The 18112-nt window shown below is 46.5% G+C and overlaps 1 protein-coding gene across 1 annotated transcript in view; it reads left to right on the top strand.

Moving 5' to 3' along the window:
• Positions 1–1759: 1759 nt before the first annotated feature.
• The window catches only part of LOC126068263 (collagen alpha-2(IV) chain-like), a 354250-nt gene continuing 337897 nt past the window's right edge, over positions 1760–18112 (top strand). The window contains exons 1-4 of the mRNA XM_049870704.1: positions 1760–1960; positions 2087–2137; positions 2675–2725; positions 2969–3346. Coding sequence (XP_049726661.1) covers positions 1760–1960; positions 2087–2137; positions 2675–2725; positions 2969–3346 — 681 coding nt within the window. The remainder of the gene's footprint in view (positions 1961–2086; positions 2138–2674; positions 2726–2968; positions 3347–18112) is intronic.

Here is an 18112-nt window from a genome sequence, read left to right as displayed (position 1 = left end):
TGAGCAATGTGATGAACAATGTCCAAGGTTACTCACTGGGCTTCACTTCTAGCACTAAGACACATTGACAAGGATGAAGTTCTCTCTAAGTGGCAGTTTAGTCCCCTTGATGAATAGTGAGAGAGAACTGCTTGAAGCAATGTGGTGGAATATCACACCACCTGGTCTGAAGGTTTTAGACAATTTAGCACTTAGACTCTTGAGCCACATCAGTACAACAAACTGGGTAATAAGAGCTTGGCTATGCTGAACCACAAAGCTTCTAGATGGCCAGTCTGTACACTAAGTTCAGGTCAAGTTTGAGAGATTTTAGAGGCAATGGGCTTCTTGACGTCCTGACTCTGGAATTACAGAAGAGCATCTGGGAAAATTTTTAAGACTTCTAAGGCAGGTTTGCTATGGCTGCTAACCAAAAGGCCAGCAGTTTGAATCCACCAGGTGCTCCTTGGAAACTCCACAGGGCAGTCCTACTCTGTCTTGTAGGGTCGCTATGAATCGGAATGGACTCGATGGCAGTGGGTTTTAAGGCAGGTTAGTGTACAACCACTCTAGCTTACACTGCAAGCATCAGGTCCCTGCATGTTTTTCCTATACTCCAAGTGCCCTTCCTGAACCTACCCTTGTAGTTGTATGACAGACTGTAAATTACATAAAGTAGGGGGGACTTTATGCCAGAGTCTGGCCCAGGTGCCACTCAGAAACACATGCCCAATATTTCAGAACACAGTCGTGTTATTTCCAAGGATCATACAGTGTCCATTTCTACTTTCCATACCCCAACCCCAAGTTGGCATAGGTTGTTGTGCCTTAGCCTAAGGGTGGGTGGTGTGGGAATTAAACAGAGCACAGTGGTGAAAGGTCAGGGGTTCCAATCCACCAGCTGCTCCTGGGACAAAGCAGTCTGCTTCCCTAAAGATTTACAGCCTTGGAAACCCTATGGGACAGTTCTACTCTGTCCTGTAGGGTCCTATGAGTCCAAATCGACACCACAGCAGTGGGTTTGGTTCGCGGGTTTTTTCCCTCAGCAGGTGCCCAAACTATGAGCTTCACCAGGACACTCCCTGCTTAGTCAGTCACTGGAATGCTCTGCCTCACTGGAGGAAGAGGTCTCAAAACTTGAAAATAACATGGGGCAGGTGTAAAACCGACGCTTTCTGACAGATTTCCTTAAAATCTTGCTCCTCGAGGGTGGTCCTCGGACCAGGCGCATCATCACCACCACCTGGGAGCTAGTTAGAAAGGTGGACTCTCAGGTCCCTACCCCAAACTTACTGGATCTGAATCCGCATTTTAACAAGGTACCCAGGTGATGACTATTATTAGGATGTTAGGAACTATAGATGTAGCAAATGATCAATCAATCAGTCCCCGAACACACAGACTTAGTCTTTTGCACACGTTTCGCACCCTCTCCGCGCTGTAGCAGCTGAGCCCCCAGGGACTTCGGAGCCGGCGGCCGAGGGCTATTTCGTGATTGGCTGCTGTGGCCACGTGACTGCCGCTCGGCCTCCCGTGCGAGCGGACTGGCTCTCGCAGCCCTGGAGGGACAGGGCCCGGGCGGGCCAGAGCCTGGTCGGAGGGTCTCGCGCGTGGACCCGAGGGGCGAAGGCGGGAGAGCCTAGTGCGCCTGCGGGAGAGGCAGGGTTCCCCCCCGCCCCCCCGCGCCAGCCGTCGGCGGAAGCCGCAGCGTTTCTTCCCAGGTGAGCGACGCCGCGGGGCAGCCGGTCCCATCGCACGTTCGCCCGGTCGGGCGAGCGGGATGGGCGGGGCGGGGCGGGCGGGGGTTCACACGCCCCTCCCCCACGCCGGGATCCCCGATTCTGAGGTGGACGCAGACCCTCTTCCCTGGTGCGGGCGGGGTGGTAGCGGCGTGACGCGGGGACGGAGCCCGAGTGCCGCCCAGAGAAGCTTCTCTGGCCGCTCGACCTGCAGGCGAGCCCTCGGCCCAGGTTCCCCGCAGGTGGGCGCTCTGAGTGGGCTGCAGGGCCGAGGTTCCCCGCCGTTGGGCGCTCTGAGCGGGCTGAAGGGCCCATGTTCCCCGCAGTTGCGCGCTCTGAGTGGGCTGAAGGGCCCAGGTTCCCCGCAGGTGGGCGCTCTGAGTGGGTTGAAGGGCCGAGGTTCCCCGCAGTTGGGCGCTGTGAGTGGGCTGAAGGGCCCAGGTTCCCCGCAGCTGGGCGCTCTGAGTGGGCTGCAGGGCCCAGGTTCCCCGCAGTTGGGCGCTCTGAGTGGGCTGAAGGGCGCAGGTTCCCCGCAGTTGGGCGCTCTGAGTGGGCTGAAGGGCCCAGGTTCCCCGCAGTTGGGCGCTCTGAGCGGGGTGAAGGGCCCAGGTTCCCAGCAGGTGGGCGCTCTGAGCGGGGTGAAGGGCCCAGGTTCCCAGCAGGTGGGCGCTCTGAGCGGGCTGAAGGGCCCAGGTTCCCCGCAGGTGGGCGCTCTGAGCGGGCTGAAGGGCCCAGGTTCCCCGCAGTTGGGCGCTCTGAGTGGGCTGAAGGGTCCAGGTTCCCCGCAGGTGGGCGCTGTGAGCGGGCTGAAGGGCCCAGGTTCCCCGCAGTTGGGCGCTCTGAGTGGGCTGAAGGGCCCAGGTTCCCCGCAGTTGGGCGCTCTGAGTGGGCTGAAGGGTCCAGGTTCCCCGCAGGTGGGCGCTCTGAGCGGGCTGAAGGGCCCAGGTTCCCCGCAGGTGGGCGCTCTGAGTGGGTTGAAGGGCCGAGGTTCCCCGCAGTTGGGCGCTGTGAGTGGGCTGAAGGGCCCAGGTTCCCCGCAGTTGGGCGCTCTGAGTGGGCTGAAGGGCCCAGGTTCCCCGCAGTTGGGCGCTCTGAGTGTGCTGAAGGGCCCAGGTTCCCCGCAGTTGGGCGCTCTGAGTGGGCTGAAGGGCGCAGGTTCCCCGCAGTTGGGCGCTCTGAGTGGGCTGAAGGGCCCAGGTTCCGCGCAGTTGGGCGCTCTGAGTGGGCTGAAGGGTCCAGGTTCCCCGCAGGTGGGCGCTCTGAGTGGGTTGAAGGGCCGAGGTTCCCCGCAGTTGGGCGCTGTGAGTGGGCTGAAGGGCCCAGGTTCCCCGCAGCTGGGCGCTCTGAGTGGGCTGCAGGGCCCAGGTTCCCCGCAGTTGGGCGCTCTGAGTGGGCTGAAGGGCGCAGGTTCCCCGCAGTTGGGCGCTCTGAGTGGGCTGAAGGGCCCAGGTTCCCCGCAGTTGGGCGCTCTGAGCGGGGTGAAGGGCCCAGGTTCCCAGCAGGTGGGCGCTCTGAGCGGGGTGAAGGGCCCAGGTTCCCAGCAGGTGGGCGCTCTGAGCGGGCTGAAGGGCCCAGGTTCCCCGCAGGTGGGCGCTCTGAGCGGGCTGAAGGGCCCAGGTTCCCCGCAGGTGGGCGCTCTGAGCGGGCTGAAGGGCCCAGGTTCCCCGCAGTTGGGCGCTCTGAGTGGGCTGAAGGGTCCAGGTTCCCCGCAGGTGGGCGCTCTGAGTGGGCTGAAGGGTCCAGGTTCCCCGCAGGTGGGCGCTCTGAGTGGGCTGAAGGGTCCAGGTTCCCCGCAGGTGGGCGCTCTGAGTGGGCTGAAGGAACCCAGAAGTTCGTTACAAAGGCACAAACGCTCTAAGCAGCTGGGCGCTGGTGGAGCAGGTCTAAATGAGAGGCTTAACTGGTGACTGGTAAATTGTGAGGAAGGAAATGCCTGCAGTGAAGGGCAGACCAGATCAGCATACTGAGATTCTTGTTCAAGAAGACAGGATTTTGTGTGTATGTGTGTGTGTTTTGGGGGGGCGGTTGCTGTAAACTGAGGCTTTTTTGGGGTGTTCAAGAGGGAAATTAGTTATCTTCTGCATGTTACTGGGCTGTTGTGAGAGGAAGGCAGGGTCTAAATTAAGCCTCTTCAGATTTCCTCAATTCTTTGAAAAGGGTGTGTTTGAAGAAGACCATTTGGCTGGCAGAAGAGGGATGTGCGGGGAGGGAATATCTCCTGTAAACCACGCTTTGAAAAGGGGAGGTGCGTGCACGAGTTTCAGAGCAGATTAAAACTGCCGGGTATCCCCTACCTCTCTCCTCCATTTCCGCAGACCTGCAATAGGAAGGATATATTGTACATCCTTATAGTGAAACATAAAAAGTCCCTTCAGTTTTCCAGTGGTTAACTAGTGTTAATTTTACTGTATTCTGGAGTTTGAATGTAATCCACTTAGAACTTATTCTGGCATGAGATTGACAAAGATCTTCATTTACCTGATTCTTTGGAGACACCCTGATACCTTTTCAAAGCCCTTTTATTGCTCTTCTCCCTACAAATTTGTTCCTTTAGGAAACACTGTGATTTTCAAACATGGAAGACATACTCCAGAGATGGTTTATCCAATAAGCAAGGTACACACGGGTTTACTTGTGCCTGTTTTTCACCACATCAAAGATGTGATGAAACCCCCATGAAATTGTTCACTACTGATTCGTGAGTAAACACAATTAACCCTGTTGTACACCTTGCTTACTGGCTAACCCACCCTTGCATACTGGCAAAATGTCTATACTTGATAGGCAATCAGTTAGCTTGGCAAGTTTAAAAAAAAATTGAAGAGGGAGCTCTTGGATTGTTAGAGAGATGAGAACTCTGAGGTGAATGGAAGCAAAAGAAGTTGCTGTGAAGCTCAAGCTCGCTGGGAACAACTGTCCCTAGTAAAGTGAATTATAGGTTATCGGCTAATAGTTTGGAACACAAAGCAAATTATTAGCAATAACTTAAAATTTTGTCTAAAATTTTTAAGTTGGTATTGGTGATGGTGGGGGAAGGAATTCTGAAGGTTGAGAGAGGTGGTATAACTTGAAAAAGTATATGCTTTTAGATCTAAAAAAAAAAATGTCATTTTTGTCATGCAGGCAGTCCCCGGATTAAGAAGGAGCTGCGTTCCTAAATCTGTCTTTACGTTGAATTTGTACATAAGCCGGAACAGTTAGGTACGGTTTGTATCCAATGTTAGTTAACCAAATGTTTGTCTTAGCATGTAGTGTTCCTTTTCTAGACATAAAAAACATTAAAGAATCATTTCCAGATACACTAAAATATCTTTAACATGATGATATGATAATAATAACTGTTTTAACGTGCTTCCCGAAGTAGCGCCAGTTTATTATTATGAACCATTGTATATACCTCAAATTTTTCATATGAATAGGCTTTACGGGGAGTGGTTTGTAACTACAGGTTGCACGTTAGACATTGCTAACTGGGGACTGCCTGTGAAAACTACACAAAGGGCGTGCAGTTCTTACCTTGACCTATGGAAGGGGCTGTGAAAAGGTTGAAAAACACCAATCAGGTTAAGGAAGGGAAACCAGGAAGATCGGCAGGCTGAGTTCATCTTGAGGGACACGACATGCATCAGTGACCTATAGCACAAGGGTTTACTCTCTGAATCAATGAAAGCTCACTAGTGTTACTTTCAAAGCAACAACAAAATCGTTTCCTTTCTGTCGTTTCTGCCCCTTGGTTTAGGCACCTGGAGGATGGAGAGCGAGTGAAAGAGATTCAAGTCCAACCTGCATGCCTAAGCAGTAGTGTCCTTTGAGAAGGATCTGTGTCACATTGTGTACATGTAAGAGCCTTCACATTGAGAGGGGTCTGAGCACCTTCCTTAGGATGTGAGATAGAGCTAGATAGCATAGCCACAGGTCAGGGCTGGGAGTGCTATTATCTGATACTGAAGCAGTGGGGGAAAAGGAGAGCCAGGAAATGTTGAATTCAGTGAGGCTCTTGCATTTGCAGCATTGAGGAGGCATTTCCAGGCAGAAGTGCCTCATTGTTGGCCAGCCTGGCTTTGCTTTACATGGCTTCCAGACGACCTGCCAGTCACAGTGGAGGCTCCTGTGGAGGTTACACATCTCAGGTGGTAGCTTATGCTTATGATGTGCTCTAGAAAAGAAAGGCTCCTAAAGACAGAAATCTAGGCTGCCATTCCTGTCACCCATAGGTTCCAGAAAGCAAATTGTCCCCTCCCTACCAGCAGGTGGCACTGCTGTCTCTGGGAATTCCTGGAGGAAATGAAATAATGGAGCTAGCAAACCAGCAGTGTGTAGCCTCTAGTCTAGAAGATCTCGAGAGGCTCTGTGATATCTCAGTCAAAGAGAAGCTCAGAGAAAATAGCTGTGAAAGCCAAACTGTTTCTATAAGGTTGGAATAATGGGTTTTGTGGGGACTGAGGGATGGTTGTGGTTACTTTGCTGGGTGTGTGTGTGTGTGTGTAGTGTGGGAGAAGGCTGGATGTAACCTGACAAGCACCATAATACAGGGTTTGAAAGCACTTTGCATAAACTGGTTAATCGAACCTGAAGTTGAAATCATGATTCGATTCAAATTCCCAATAACTTCATAGTTTCTAATTCTTTGCTTGTAAAGCTAGGGTATACACATGGGTGGGATTCTGGAAATATACGTGTGACTTTTAAACTTGATCAGTATCCAGTAATCACATACCTTGAAGGTAGGGATGAGAATATTAGTAAAAATAATGTTGGTTAATTAGTCAGTATACTTCAGGGCTGGCACAGAAGGCAGGTCAAAGTTATTCTCAAATCAGTTCCTTCTAAAACTTGGAACTTCCTAATAAGTATGGATTTTCTTAAATTCTGTCCTGTTGAGATTGTATCCACAATCCAAAACTTGAGCATTTGTTTTATTGACCTTACGAGCCAGGGTTCATTCATCCATTGTCTTTTTTGAAATAACTAGATGGCTGTCTGTTGAGTTGAATTTTGTATACATGATATTTGAGGGAGATGGGTGCTGTTGCCTGTGATGGGGAGGTTACCGTGTATAATGAGGCCCTCAGCTTTGACCCTGACCCAGGTGGAGTACACTGCCTTTGGTGCCAGTACCCCAGTCACCTGCTTCCTCTTGCAGTTCATATTCTGTGCTCAGCTTATTGGAGGTTTATTTCTGTCTCTCTTCGAATGAACTGATGAGCTTGCTTTTACTACCAATGACGAATCCTAAAATTCTGCTGGTGCTGGCTCAACATTATTAGTCATTAGGGAGATGCAAATCAAAACCACAAAGACATACCACCTCACCCGCACTAGAATGGCTATACTAAAAAAAGAGGAAAATAACAGGTGTTTGCAAGGATGTGTTGAAATTGGAACCCTCATTCATTACTGGTGGGAATGCAAAATGCCATAGTCGCTGTGCAAAACAGTTTGGTGGTTCCTCAAAAAAGTTCAACGTAGAACTATCATATGAGCCAGGAGTTCCAATCCTAAACATATGGCCCAAAGAATTGAAAGCAGGGATGCAAATAGCACCTAACAACAATAACAGCAATGACCCTCAGAGGAAGGCAGGGTATTTTACAGATGAGGAAATGAAGACTCAGAGTTGTTAAGTAACTAAGGTAAGGTTACTGTGCTTGTGTCTTATCCCATATTTCTTGCTCTAAACCTAATGTAGCCGGAATGCTCATTAGAAGTGAGGATAGCAAAACTTCATCTCACATGCTTTGGACATATGATCAGGAGGGTTGAGCCCCTGAAGAACATCATGCTTGGAAAAATAGAAGGTCACCAAAAAAGAGGAAAGCCCTCAATGAGATGGATTGACACAGTGACTGAAACAGTGGGCTCAAACACAGCAACGATTGTGAGGATGGCACAGGACCGGGCATTGTTTCATTCTGTTGTACACAGGGTCTCTGTGAGTCAAAATTGACAGCACCTAACAACAACAACCACAAACGTAATGCTGTGTTCCTGGTTGGGCTGGAGTCAGCCTTGTACAACAGAGATTCCTGGCTGCGGAGCAGTCCGTGTGGATAGCTCTAGCCCGCACAATGTGAGTGGAAGTGGGAGGTACTGAGATCCATTTCTAGGGAAAAGAGACAAACTCAACAAGATAACTCCCATGCAGCTCCTCCATTGTGTTTTCCACTCCTAGCTGGCTTGAAAGGAGTGAACTCCCCAGAACAACCTTGGTCTTTGAGGGGAAGGGGAGATTGGTGTAGGCACAGGTATGTGGTTGCAGCAGGGGGTCACGCTCTGAACAACGCAGGGGGCTGCCAGCCATCCCCCGAGTGTCTGTGAGGAAAGCATGTCCCTGTTCCCTAGAACGCACAGTTGGGTGGGTTCTGTAGCTGGACTATGGGCACCCAATGCTTTTGGTTGTAAGGACTGGTAGGCATCACTTATCCTTGGACCCCTGTCGTGGGTGTCTAGGTGACATGTGTGGAGCCACCAGTCCTCAGGCTCCTGATGTAAGTAGGTGAAGACCCTGTTTAAGAGGCAAAGAGTTGTCAAACATCAAAAACCCACCTCTCCACCACACAGCTGAGACTGTTAAAGTCAGATCTCAAGCAGATGCACCATTGTGGTTTACCAACAAGGGCCTAATCTGAAATGGGCCCACACAGCTCCATGCAGGGGTTAAAGGTATTCAAAGTTCATGGGCCATTTGTGCCTGGACAGGAGCCGCTTCTGTCCTGAGCTCCCCAGCTTAGTGGAGCTGGCAGATTATCTTTTCCCCCAAGGCCGGGAGAATGGCTCAGGGTGTGCATCAGGACCTATCTCAGGCCCAGGGAAATCAATGGCCACTGAAGCTGGCTTGGTGGCTTGGGGGCACGGTAAAATAAACGCAAGTACTTAGCTTTTTTTTTTTTTTTTATAATAACTTTTATTAAGCTTCAAGTGAACGTTTACAAATCCAATCAGTCTGTCACATATAAGTTTACATACATCTCACTCCCTACTCCCACTTACTCTCCCCGTCTTGAGTCAGCCCTTTCAGTCTCTCCTTTCTTGACAATTTTGCCGACTTCCCTCTCTCTCTATCCTCCCATCCCCCCTCCAGACAAGAGTTGCCAACACAATCTCAAGTGTACACCTGATATAATTAGCTCACTCTTCATCAGCGTCTCTCTCCCACCCGCTGACCAGTCCCTTTCATGTCTGATGAGTTGTCTTCAGGGATGGTTCCTGTCCTGTGTCAACAGAAGGTCTGGAGAGCATGACCGCCGGGATTCCTCCAGTCTCAGTCAGACCATTAAGTTTGGTCTTCTTATGAGAATTTGGGGTCTGCATCCCACTGCTCTCCTGCTCCCTCAGGGGTCCTCTGCTGAGCTCCCTGTCAGGGCAGTCATCGATTGTGGCCGGGCACCAACTAGTTCTTCTGGTCTCAGGATGATGTAGGTCTCTGGTTCATGTGGCCCTTTCTGTCTCTTGGGCTCTTAGTTGTCATGTGGGCTTGGTGTTCTTCATTTTCCTTTGCTCCAGGTGGGTTGAGACCAATTGCTGCATCTTAGATGGCTGCTTGTTAGCATTTAAGACCCCAGACGCCACATTTCAAAGTGGGATGCAGAATGATTTCATAATAGAATTATTTTGCCAATTGACTTAGAAGTCCCCGCAAACCATGTTCCCCAGACCCCCGCGCTTGCTCCGCTGAGCTTTGAAGCATTCATTTTATCCCGGAAACTTCTTTGCTTTTGGTCCAGTCCAATTGAGCTGACCTTCCATGTATTGAGTGTTGTCTTTCCCTTCACCTAAAGCAGTTCTTATCTACTGATTAATCAATAAAAAAACCCTCTCCCACCCTCCCTCCCTCCCCCCCTCGTAACCACAAAAGTATGTGTTCTTCTCAGGTTTACTATTTCTCAAGATCTTATAATAGTGGTCTTATACAGTATTTGTCCTTTTGCCTCTGACTCATTTCGCTCAGCATAATGCCTTCCAGGTTCCTCCATGTTATGAAATGTTTCAGAGATTCGTCACTGTTCTTTATCGATGTGTAGTATTCCATTGTGTGAATATACCACAATTTATTTACCCATTCATCCGTTGATGGACACCTTGGTTGCTTCCAACTTTTTGCTATTGTAAACAGAGCTGCAATAAACATGGGTGTGCATATATCTGTTTGTATGAAGGCTCTTGTATCTCTAGGGTATATTCCGAGGAGTGGGATTTCTGGGTTGTATGGTAGTTCTATTTCTAACTGTTTAAGATAACGCCAGATAGATTTCCAAAGTGGTTGTACCATTTTACATTCCCACCAGCAGTGTATGAGAGTTCCAATCTCTCCGCAGCCTCTCCAACATTTATTATTTTGTGTTTTTTGGATTAATGCCAGCCTTGCTGGTGTGAGATGGAATCTCATCGTAGTTTTAATTTGCATTTCTCTAATGGCTAATGATCGAGAGCATTTTCTCATGTATCTGTTGGCTGCCTGAATATCTTCTTTAGAGAAATGTGTGTTCATATCCTTTGCCCACTTCTTCATTGGGTTGTTTGTCTTTTTGTGGTTGAGTTTTGACAGAATCATGTAGATTTTAGAGATCAGGCGCTGGTCGGAGATGTCATAGCTGAAAATTCTTTCCCAATCTGTAGGTGGTCTTTTTACTCTTTTGGTGAAGTCTTTAGATGAGCATAGGTGTTTGATTTTTAGGAGCTCCCAGTTATCGGGTTTCTCTTCATCATTTTTGGTAATGTTTTGTATTCTGTTTATACCTTGTATTAGGGCTCCTAGGGTTGTCCCAATTTTTTCTTCCATGATCTTTATCGTTTTAGTCTTTATGTTTAGGTCTTTGATCCACTTGGAGTTAGTTTTTGTGCATGGTGTGAGGTATGGGTCCTGTTTCATTTTTTTGCAAATGGATATCCAGTTATGCCAGCACCATTTGTTAAAAAGGCTGTCTTTTCCCCAGTTAATTGACACTGGTCCTTTGTCAAATATCAGCTGCTCATACGTGGATGGATCTATGTCTGGGTTCTCAATTCTGTTCCATTGGTCTATGTGTCTGTTGTTGTACCAATACCAGGCTGTTTTGACTACTGTGGCTGTATAATAGGTTCTGAAGTCAGGTAAGGTGAGGCCTCCCACTTTCTTCTTCTTTTTCAGTAGTGCTTTGCTTATCCGGGGCTTTTTTCCCTTCCATATGAAATTGGTGATTTGTTTCTCTATCCCCTTAAAATATGACATTGGAATTTGGATCGGAAGTGCGTTAAATGTATAGATGGCTTTTGGTAGAATAGACATTTTTACTATGTTAAGTCTTCCTATCCATGAGCAAGGTATGTTTTTCCACTTAAGTATGTCCTTTTGAATTTCTTGTAGTAGAGCTTTGTAGTTTTCTTTGTATAGGTCTTTTACATCCTTGGTAAGATTTATTCCTAAGTATCTTATCTTCTTGGGGGCTACCGTGAATGGTATTGATTTGGTTATTTCCTCTTCGGTGTTCTTTTTGTTGATGTAGAGGAATCCAAGTGATTTTTGTATGTTTATTTTATAACCTGAGACTCTGCCAAACTCTTCTATTAGTTTCAGTAGTTTTCTGGAGGATTCCTTAGGGTTTTCTGTGTATATAATCATGTCATCTGCAAATAGTGATAACTTTACTTCTTCCTTGCCAATCCGGATACCTTTTATTTCTTTGTCTAGCCTGATTGCCCTGGCTAAGACTTCCAACACGATGTTGAATAAGAGCGGTGATAAAGGGCATCCTTGTCTGGTTCCCGTTCTCAAGGGAAATGCTTTCAGGTTCTCTCCATTTAGAGTGATATTGGCTGTTGGCTTTGCATAGATGCCCTTTATTATGTTGAGGAATTTTCCTTCAATTCCTATTTTGGTAAGAGTTTTTATCATAAATGGGTGTTGGACTTTGTCAAATGCCTTTTCTGCATCAATTGATAAGATCATGTGGTTTTTGTCTTTTGTTTTATTTATGTGATGGATTACATTAATGGTTTTTCTGATATTAAACCAGCCTTGCATACCTGGTATAAATCCCACTTGATCAGGGTGAATTATTTTTTTGATGTGTTGTTGGATTCTATTGGCTAGAATTTTGTTGAGGATTTTTGCATCAATGTTCATGAGGGATATAGGTCTATAATTTTCTTTTTTTGTAATGTCTTTACCTGGTTTTGGTATCAGGGAGATGGTGGCTTCATAGAATGAGTTGGGTAGTATTCCGTCATTTTCTATGCTTTGGAATACCTTTAGTAGTAGTGGTGTTAACTCTTCTCTGAAAATTTGGTAGAACTCTGCAGTGAAGCCGTCCGGGCCAGGACTTTTTTTTGTTGGGAGTTTTTTGATTACCGTTTCAATCTCTTTTTTTGTTATGGGTCTATTTAGTTGTTCTGCTTCTGAATGTGTTAGTTTAGGTAGGTAGTGTTTTTCAAGGAATTCATCCATTTCTTCTAGGTTTTCAAATTTGTTAGAGTACAATTTTTCATAATAATCTGAAATGATTCTTTTAATTTCATTTGGTTCTGTTGTGATGTGGTCCTTCTCATTTCTTATTCGGGTTATTTGTTTCCTTTCCTGTATTTCTTTAGTCAGTCTAGCCAATGGTTTATCAATTTTGTTAATTTTTTCAAAGAACCAGCTTTTGGCTTTGTTAATTCTTTCAATTGTTTTTCTGTTCTCTAATTCATTTAGTTCAGCTCTAATTTTTATTATTTGTTTTCTTCTGGTGCCTGATGGATTCTTTTGTTGCTCACTTTCTATTTGTTCAAGTTGTAGGGACAGTTCTCTGATTTTGGCTCTTTCTTCTTTTTGTATGTGTGCATTTATTGATATAAATTGACCTCTGAGCACTGCTTTTGCTGTGTCCCAGAGGTTTTGATAGGAAGTATTTTCATTCTCGTTGCTTTCTATGAATTTCCTTATTCCCTCCTTGATGTCTTCTATAACCCAGTCTTTTTTCAGGAGGGTATTGTTCATTTTCCAAGCATTTGATTTCTTTTCCCTCGTTCTTCTGTTATTGATCTCTAGTTTTATTGCCTTGTGGTCTGAGAAGATGCTTTGTAATATTTCGATGTTTTGGACTCTGCAAAGGTTTGTTTTATGACCTAATATGTGGTCTATTCTAGAGAATGTTCCATGTGCGCTAGAAAAAAAAGTATATTTTGCAGCAGTTGGGTGGAGAGTTCTGTATAAGTCAATGAGGTCAAGTTGGTTGATTGTTGTAATTAGATCTTCCGTGTCTCTGTTGAGCTTCTTACTGGATGTCCTGTCCTTCTCCGAAAGGGGTGTGTTGAAGTCTCCTACTATAATTGTGGAGGTATCTATCTCGCTTTTCAGTTCTGTTAAAATTTGATTTATATATCTTGCAGCCCTGTCATTGGGTGCGTAAATATTTAATATGGTTATGTCTTCCTGATCAATTGTCCCTTTTATCATTATATAGTGTCCTTCTTTATCCTTTGTGGTGGATTTAAGTCTAAAGTCTATTTTGTCAGAAATTAATATTGCTACTCCTCTTCTTTTTTGCTTATTGTTTGCTTGATATACTTTTTTCCATCCTTTGAGTTTTAGTTTGTTTGTGTCTCTAAGTCTAAGGTGTGTCTCTTGTAGGCAGCATATAGATGGATCGTGTTTCTTTATCCAGTCTGTGACTCTCTGTCTCTTTATTGGTGCATTTAGTCCATTTACATTCAGGGTAATTATAGATAAATAAGTTTTTAGTGCTGTCATTTTGATGCCTTTTTATGTGTGTTGTTGACAATTTCATTTTTCCACATACTTTTTTGTGCTGAGGCGTTTTTCTTAGTAAATTGTGAGATCCTCACTTTCATAGTGTTTGACTTTATGTTAGTTGAGTCGTTACGTTTTTCTTGGTTTTTGTCTTGAGTTATAGAGTTGTTATACCTTTTTGTGGTTACCTCATTATATACCCCTATTTTTCTAAGTAAAAACCTAACTTGTATTGTTCTATATCGCCTTGTATCACTCTCCATATGGCAGTTCAATGCCTCCTGTATTTAGTCCCTCTTTTTGATTATTGTGATCTTTTACCTATTGACTTCCATGATTCCCTGTTATGTGTATTTTTTTTTAATTAATCTTAATTTGTTTGTTTTTGTGATTTCCCTATTTGAGTTGATATCAGGACGTTCTGTTTTGTGACCTTGTGTTGTGCTGATATCTGATATTATTGGTTCTCTGACCAAACAATATCCTTTAGTATTTCTTGTAGCTTTGGTTTGGTTTTTGCAAATTCTCTAAACTTGTGTTTGTCTGTAAATATCTTAATTTCGCCTTCATATTTCAGAGAGAGTTTTGCTGGATATATGATCCTTGGTTGGCAGTTCTTCTCCTTCAGTGTTCTGTATATGTCGTCCCATTCCCTTCTTGCCTGCATGGTTTCTGCTGAGTAGTCAGAACATATTCTTATTAATTCTCCCTTGAAGGAAACCTTTCTTTTCTCCCTGGCTGCTTTTAGAATTTTCTGTTTATCTTTGGTTTTGGTGAGTTTGATGATAATATGTCTTGGTGTTTTTCTTTTTGGATCAATCTTAAATGGGGTTCGATGAGCATCTTGGATAGATATCCTTTCGTCTTTCATGATGTCAGGGAAGTTTTCTGTCAGAAGTTCTTCAACTATTTTCTCTGTGTTTTCTGTCCCCCCTCCCTGTTCTGGGACTCCAATCACCCGCAGGTTATCCTTCTTGATAGAGTCCCACATAATTCTTAGGGTTTCTTCATTTTTTTTAATTCTTTTATCTGATTTTTTTTCAGCTATGTTGGTGTTGATTCCCTGGTCCTCCAGATGTCCCAGTCTGCATTCTAATTGCTCGAGTCTGCTCCTCTGACTTCCTAGTGTGTTGTCTAATTCTGTTATTTTATTGTTAATCTTTTGGATTTCTACATGTTGTCTCTCTATGGATTCTTGCAACTTATTAATTTTTCCAGTATGTTCTTGAATAATCTTTTTGAGTTCTTCAACAGTTTTATCAGTGTGTTCCTTGGCTTTTTCTGCAGATATCCTAATTTCATTTGTGATATCATTAAGCATTCTGTAAATTAGTTTTTTATATTCTGTATCTGATAATTCCAAAATTGTATCTTCATTTGGGAAAGATTTTGATTCTTTTGTTTGGGGAGTTGGAGAAGCTGTCCCGGTCTGCTTCTTTAAGTGGTTTGATATGGATTGTTGTCTCCGAGCCATCACTGGGAAACTAGTTTTTCCAGAAAATCCGCTAAAAAAAAACTGCAGTCAGATCCCTATCAGAGTTCTCCCTCTGGCTCAGGCTATTCAGATGTTAATGAAGCCGCCTGGGGAGGGTGGGGGAGGGAACAGAGAGATAGGAGAGTAGCACCTCAGAATATAGCCAGAGTTGCTTGTCTTGCTTGGAAAGACTATTATATCTGAGATTCCCGCGGGCGCGTCGCCTATGTGTGCTGTCTGTGTGGAGATTGCCCCCGGGGGGTCTGGCCCGCTGGAGTCACGGTCAGATCCTCCGCTTCCAGCCCCACGCCCAGCGTCAAGGCTCCCCTGCTGGGACGGTGCACTCTCGACTCCAAAATCAGTCGCTGCCTCCCGGGGACTTCTCGTCCCTCCAGCCGCGTGGCCGTGCTGCCCCCGTGAACCAGGTGGGCCCCCTCCCGGGGTTAGTTCAGATGGGTGGAGTAGCTCCCCGTGCTTGTGCCGCGAGCGAGTGTCCCGGCTGGAACGCTATTCTCCCCGCTCCAATACCAGTCGCTGCCTCCCGGGGACTTCTCCTACCGGCTGCGTCCCACGCCGCCCGCGCGACCCGGATGGCCACCTTCCCGGGGTTAGTTCAGGGGGTGGAGCAACTCTCCGTGTTTATGGCGTACCTGCGTGCAGTCCAAATCCCTGTGGGACGGTTCCCCGGCTCGGGTGCTGCTCTTTCTGCTCCAAGATCAGTCACTGCCTCCCGGGGACTTCTCCTAACGGCTGCGTCCCACGCCGCCCGTGGAACCGGCTAGTCCCCCTCCCGGGGTTAGTTCAGGGGGGTGGAGCAGGTCTCTGTGCTTGTGCCGTACCTGACTGGTATGCTGGCTCCAGGCTCTGGAAACAATCGCTGCTTCCCCGTATTAGTTCGTTCTCCGTCTCTAAATCTGTGTTTGTTGTTCAGGGTTCGTAGATTGTTATGTATGTGATCGATTCACTTGTTTTTCCGTGTCTTTGTTGTAAGAGGGATCCGAGGTAGCGTCTGCCTAGTCCGCCATCTTGGCTCCGCCTGATGCCCCAAGTACTTAGCTTTTGCCGAGAGAGCTGTTCTGTGGTTTGGGAGGTGTGAGTAGACTGTGCGGCTGGCTGTCTCTCCCTGAGGAAACCACGTCCTGAATGCCACCACCAGCCCTGCTGCAGTTGCTCTGGGGGATTGTGCCTGAGGGGCACTGGTTCCTGCCGAGTCAGGTCCAGCAACTCCTTGCAGCTTCTGACCCATGTCTCCGTCCCCCTGCCACTCAGTCTGACTTCTGAACTTTGCCTTTGATGTTCAGGGATCCTCCCTTGTCATATATATAACCATTTCACTTGTTTTTTCAAGTCTTTGTTGTAAGAGGGATCCTGGAAGCATCTGACTATTCCACCATCTTGGCCCCGCCTCACCCCAGAGCAACCTTAGAAATTGTTTCAGAGATGGCAAGACTTGTCAGCCTGGGTCCCTGGATCACTGCATTGAGGATGCCCACCTCAGTGACAGACCTTTCACCTGTCCAGTATGTGTACAGGATGTAGAAGTAAACTTTTATTGTGAGCTTGAACCATTATCTGTGTTTGGGTCTATTTCTTCAGCACTTAGCCAACTTTAACAAATACACTCGAGCAATGGCTTAGTAGTTGGAGTCGTGGGTCTGTTGTCCTAATGCATTCATTCTTTTTTTTGTCTCTGGCAGTTGGTGATCGATTGATCGTGGTTCCGCATGCAGAAGTGAGTGAGTGGTGAAAAGCAGCAGAGCTGATGGGTTGTGAAGACATGTTTGAAGGGTACCACACTCTCTACTCCAGGGTAAGGCAAAGGCAGTGGCTGCCACTGTTAACTCTGCCTTTGCCAAGTGATAGGGACTCTTGTCTCTCCAGCCTCTTGGAGTTAGTGCAGTGGGATACCCTGCTTGTGAAAGGCTCCCAAAGCCTGTGTTTATTCAAGTCAATAGACACCATGCCAATAATAATTGTGAAGAAAAAACCATTAGGTTTTGGGTGATAGGATGGAATTCATTATGTGGGTGGAAATATCTCAGGCATCGTTAGGGATTTATTGACATGAGACATGATTTTCCTAGAACCAGGGAAGGGTTGTTGGGACTTCCTGGGGCATGTTGTCGAGAATGGAACCAGGTCTGATTGCCCTTTTCCTGTACCATATCAGGTTGTTAGCTCTGCCAGCTCACATTCCCTCAACCACCATCCTCCTTCTCCGTGGATCACTTTCCTTAGCTGTTCTTTTGTTAATTACTTTTTCTAGAAAGGAAACAGCTTGCCAGAGAGTTGAGGATTCCAGGTTTGGTGGAAAATAGCATTAGCAAAGCACATGGTTCTGCCAGTTCCACTTTATCCTTTGTCACTGGCAGTCACATGTCCATTTACTCATCTATTTACAGTTCCTAGTGAATCAGGTAAGGAGCCCTGGTGGCACAAAGTTTAAGCACTCGGCTGCTAACCATAAGGTTGGCAGTTCAAACCCACGCAGCTGCTCCACGGGAGAAAGACCTGGGAATCTGATGGCACCTAACAACAGTGAACCGGGTATTGGCATTGGGAGCATTATGACCAAGGCTGCCTTTGAGCTCTCATTTGTGCTGAAGAGTTTTGAGGCCGGAAGGAGAAAGTCACTGTTTGGTGTTCCCTTCTGAGAGTCCGGGTGGAAGTCTGGGAAGAAGGGGTAGAAAAGATACCACATCTCTTTTGTGAGCTCTCCAGCATCTCCAGCTTGAACTCTAAGCAGACTCCTTGAAGAGAAAATTATAATTAATAGAAATCTAGGCAGAGCCAAGGATGGTTAGGAAAGATGGACAGGAAGTGAAAAATTAAAATTGTATTCAGCTTAAAAACTGGTTGGAGTGTTGTTTTAAGCTTGAGTTAGTAATTTGGAGCCCTTACTAGATAATGTCCCATTGCCCAGCCTCAGACAGAGGGCAGCCAGAAAGGCTGATGTCCTTAGATGCCTCACATGGCTCGGTAATGAATGTAATTTACTGAGCAAAACGGACAAGTAGGGGCTGTAGATCTTTGGAGATTCCCATCAATGTGCATCAGTACTGCTGTGGAGTGACGCATGTGTGTGGGGATGAGCAAAGCAGAGAAAAGGCAGCTGCAAGAGCATGTCAGCAACTGAAGACTCCAGGTGAGCAGCCAGGCACAGGCAGACCACAGCTCAGGGGATGGAGGTTGCTAAGGAAAGGAGCCGGTCTT

The sequence above is a fragment of the Elephas maximus genome, chromosome 27, assembly GCF_024166365.1.
Source record: "Elephas maximus indicus isolate mEleMax1 chromosome 27, mEleMax1 primary haplotype, whole genome shotgun sequence".
NCBI lineage: Eukaryota > Metazoa > Chordata > Mammalia > Proboscidea > Elephantidae > Elephas > Elephas maximus.
The sequence above is the reverse complement of the archived record's forward strand: the minus strand, read 5'-3'. Positions and strand labels throughout refer to the sequence as shown.